The following is a 4,234-nucleotide window of genomic DNA, read 5'->3' as shown; positions in this document are numbered from 1 at the left end:
CATTGTGACATATTCATACATGTATATAACAATTTGCTCTATTTCATTCCCAAGTACCACAGTTTTCTCTAGAGTAGTCTTCTTCACAAATCTTAAAACAAGCACCCCATTTGATAGCATTTCCCTATGTTACAGGGTACCCTGTCCATACTACGTCTATGTCCAAATCCCTGGACCTAAAAAAAAAAAAAAAAAAAAAAAAAAAAAAAAAAAAAGAAAGAAGTTCTTAGAAAACAAGGCTAAGACAACAAAGGCTGACAGTTCTTGCAAAAAGGCCATTTGCCTCTTTTTTTTAAGATAAAGAACTAGCTAGTATTAGGGTGTAGAAAAAATATTTGAAACTTCAAGATGCCAAGAAGACTGTTCTATATGTGTAATCCTACTTCCCCTTTAGGTATGGAGATTGATAGGCAAAGACAGTCTTATATTTCACTTTTTAGTCTGTTCTCTTTATGCCTGCAATAATTTCTTCAGTTCTTTTCTGAATTATATATTCACAGTCATTTGACCTATCTTCTATCTTGATAATCTTACAACTCACATTGTACCTTAGTATCTATAGTTTTCCTGCCTCAGCCATAACCAGATAGAAAAAAATATATAATTTTAACATTGCATTATAGTAATCAATGAAGTCTATGCTATTGGATTCATTTAAATGTAAATTTCCCCCTACCACTTTGTAACCCTTTCTGAAGATTTTTGGTAGAACTTCGGCAACTTCAGTTTTAGCATTAAGATTCTACAAAAGATTTGGGTATTACTCTTGCTTCTAGACCAGACCATTAGCTCCTGGAAGGCTAGAAAGGCAAATTTCTAATCTTCATTCCACAAGGTAAAGCACAAGGTAACCAGTAAATAGATTATTTCTTTTTTTATTGATTTTTTAAAATAAATGACAGCAGAATGCATTACAATTCTTATTACATGTACACAGCACAGTATTTCATATCTCTGGTTGTATATAAAGTATGTTAACTTCTTTCAATATGTTTAATGACCTGGATCTCTACTGCTGGCCATTGAAAAGGAGATGGGGTTGTGATAGGAAAACTAGAGATTTGCTAGAAAGGAGAGAAAATGCCTCCAAAAAAGACCTAAAATTTGTCAACTAGTGGTTTTCAGCAGATTATAATTAATAATACCTGATGAACTGCAGAAGCACTTGGCTTGCTATCATTAATGGTTACTGCTGTTATTATTTAAAATCCCAGGTTGGAGCATCTAATAAAACTTCTGTCATATTCACAGTGACCTTAATCATGTATAAGCCCCATATCCCATCATGCTGGTTGTAAAGCTACTGTATCTCAGCTCCAAAACAACAATTCTACAGACTCTCAGCTTATGAAAGAAGACTGAAACTAATGAATCACATAGTTTTTCAGTTCCCCACATATACTGCTGATTGGAAGATACTAGAAGGAAGACTGGAAGATGCTAAAGAGACAAGTATATCCATTATGTTTGCTTACTGCACCTGTCATTGCCTTACAATAGTTCTTACTAAATTGGATTAGTTCCAGTTTATAGTTTTACACTATCCTATACTTCTAGCACTAGTCCCAACATGCCCCTTCAGAATGGAGCAAACCACCAGTAGATCCGTTCTAAAAATTTGAGTTCCAAGTCCATGAGAAGTCCTCCTCTTGCTCCTGGAGTAAGCTCCAGAGGGAAGTGCTTAACCCTCAGAGGTTGGGTCTTACTTAACTCTAGGTGTTCTACCCTCTGAGCTGTTCAGGTACCAGAATGAAAAGGGAAAAATTCTCTCATTATAGGTGCAAGTGTTAGTTCTAGGGGAATACAATTACAAGACTCTCTATTTTAATATGCCCGAATTCTACTCAGTGACCAAAGTCATACTAGTGGAAGAAACTTACTGCAGTTATTAACTCTGCTTGCTTTCTTGCTTGCTTGCTTTTTAAACTTTTAGTCCTTCAATTAAACGTTCCCTGGGTTATAATATGGGTTATTGATATGATTTCTATGTTACCATCTAAAGCCTGATTTGCATACGAATGACAAAATTCTTTAAGGAGAAGGTTCAGATATAGCACTAAAAACACAATCATATTATAAATATTTCTATATTTGCTTATTGATAATTTCAAGGTTTCAAAGAAAATTAATTTATTTGGAGAAATTATTTTCTAAAAACAAAAACATATTTAGGAAGTAATTATCATAAAATTATTGACATACAAAAAAACTTATTGTTCTGAAGAGTTATGAGAAAGTACAAATATTTGACCAAATTAGGTTAGGTTGCTGATAAAGCAATAAAGTATTTATTATTATGATAGCAACTGTTAAATAAGGAGGGCAAGAAGGGCAGGGGAAAGTATGAATATTTGGAACAATTAAGTAGCCAAGGGCACTGACAATTTTGTATGATAGATTCACATGAAAAGATTTGGTGATTCAGAATTGTTAATATAATTTTTATTCTTATTTATGAAATGGAGTGATGCCATTTCTCACAGTAAGGCAAAATTTAAATGAGTCAATAGGCATTCTACTTCTTGTATTTAAAAGAAATAGTTGTATGCATGAAAATTAAGTTGGGTCATTGGCTAGCTACGTCTTTCATCTTGAATTTTAAAATGATTTTATTATCACTGTGAATATTTTAAGATATTAGTGAAACCAATAAAAACCTTCACTTCATATCAAACTCTATTAGCTAACAAACTTCCTACATAATGAAAGACAGTCTTTAGGAAACTTTCAACACAGCATCACTTTAACTTTCTGACAGGTATTTTACTCTTCCATACAATAACAAACACTAGAGAAAATTTTAGAAGAACCATCTAGGTCTTTGTCACACTTGAATGGAAAACTTTTAGCACAGCCTTGCGTATCTGTTTGGTCTTCACACTGTAGATAATGGGGTTCATTACAGGAGGGATCAGCAGGTAGGCATTGGCAATCAAGGTATATACATAAGGTGGGGCTCCTTTTCCAAATCTGTGCACAAAGGACAGACTGATCAATGGAATGTAGAATACAGCCACAGCCCCAATATGGGAGACACATGTACTAAAGGCTTTCCTTCTCTCTTCACGGGAAGCAATGCTGAGGACAGTCCTAATGATCAAAACATAGGAAAGCACGATGAAGACTGAGTCCACCCCAGCAGTGGTGATCAGGGCAGTCAACCCAACTACACTGTTGATCCTGGTGTCTGTGCAGGAGAGCTTCATCACATCAGGGTAGAAGCAATAGGAATGGAGGAGCACGTGGCTACGGCAATAGGACAACCTTTTAAGAAGAACCACCATAATTGTAAGAGTAAGGGTCCCCCTGGTGATAATTGCTACACCAATCACCACTATTTTAAGATTGGTTAGGATAGAAGCATACCTAAGGGGATTAGAGATGGCCACAAAACGATCAAAAGCCATAGCCAACAGTACTGAAGATTCCATGACAGTGAAAAGCTGAATGAAGAACATCTGTGACAAGCAGGCATTGAAGCTGATCTTCCTGGCATTGAACCAGAATATGCCCAGCATGGTGACCAGAGTGGATATGGACAGCCCAAGGTCTGTGGTGGACAGCATGGAGAGGAAATAATACATGGGTTCGTGGAGACTGGGCTGCGTGACAATGACGAAGAGAATCAGGCTGTTCCCTGAGAGGGCAGTTGCATAGAGAAAGCAGAAGGGAATGGAGATCCAGATGTGGAAGGCTTCCAGCCCAGGAACACCAGTAAGCAGGAAAATGATGGAAGAGGATGTGAAGTTTTGGGAATTTGACATATGGAACTCAAACAACAAAATCTTAAGGTGTGTCCTGCAATGATAAACTGTATTTATTATGCATTCAACCTGAAATTAAATTTTGCCCAGATGAACATTTCTAAAAGCCAATACTTGTGTTATACAAAGAGCTCATGAAAACTGGATTTGCAAAGCAAACTAATAAACTACATCAAATGAAGGAGCAGAAAAAAGAGTTATTGCAAAATTACATGAGGATACAGAATTTTTTCAGAAACAAATGAAGCACACATTACTAATATAACTCTACACATCTTATGAGTGCTAAGGCTGGAATTTTGCAGATTATTTCCAGAACTCATGTCATAGGGCAGTCAGATGTTACTGGTTGAAATATGGGTGAACAGTTCTATGAAATTTAGAATGATAAACAATAATGCAACAATTTCAGTAGCACGTTTTTGAAAATACTTGAACTGTAACTATATAATTTTATATGATTGCAAATA

The 4,234-nt window shown here is 35.7% G+C and overlaps 1 protein-coding gene across 1 annotated transcript; it reads right to left on the bottom strand.

The window, feature by feature from the left end:
• Positions 1-2,813: 2,813 nt before the first annotated feature.
• On the bottom strand, positions 2,814-3,764 carry LOC143391343 (olfactory receptor OR51C1-like). The gene has a single exon (XM_076844040.2). It carries the CDS (start codon positions 3,762-3,764, stop codon positions 2,814-2,816), a length of 951 nt encoding a protein of 316 aa, XP_076700155.2.
• Positions 3,765-4,234: the final 470 nt, after the last annotated feature.

The sequence above is a fragment of the Callospermophilus lateralis genome, chromosome 2 (assembly GCF_048772815.1).
Source record: "Callospermophilus lateralis isolate mCalLat2 chromosome 2, mCalLat2.hap1, whole genome shotgun sequence".
Lineage (NCBI taxonomy): Eukaryota > Metazoa > Chordata > Mammalia > Rodentia > Sciuridae > Callospermophilus > Callospermophilus lateralis.
This window is presented reverse-complemented; position numbering and strand designations above follow the sequence as displayed.

Excerpts from the sequence above, each read along its gene's own strand:
- LOC143391343 (XM_076844040.2), bottom strand. The coding sequence starts at position 3,764 with ATGTCAAATTCCCAAAACTTCACATCCTCTTCCATCATTTTCCTGCTT.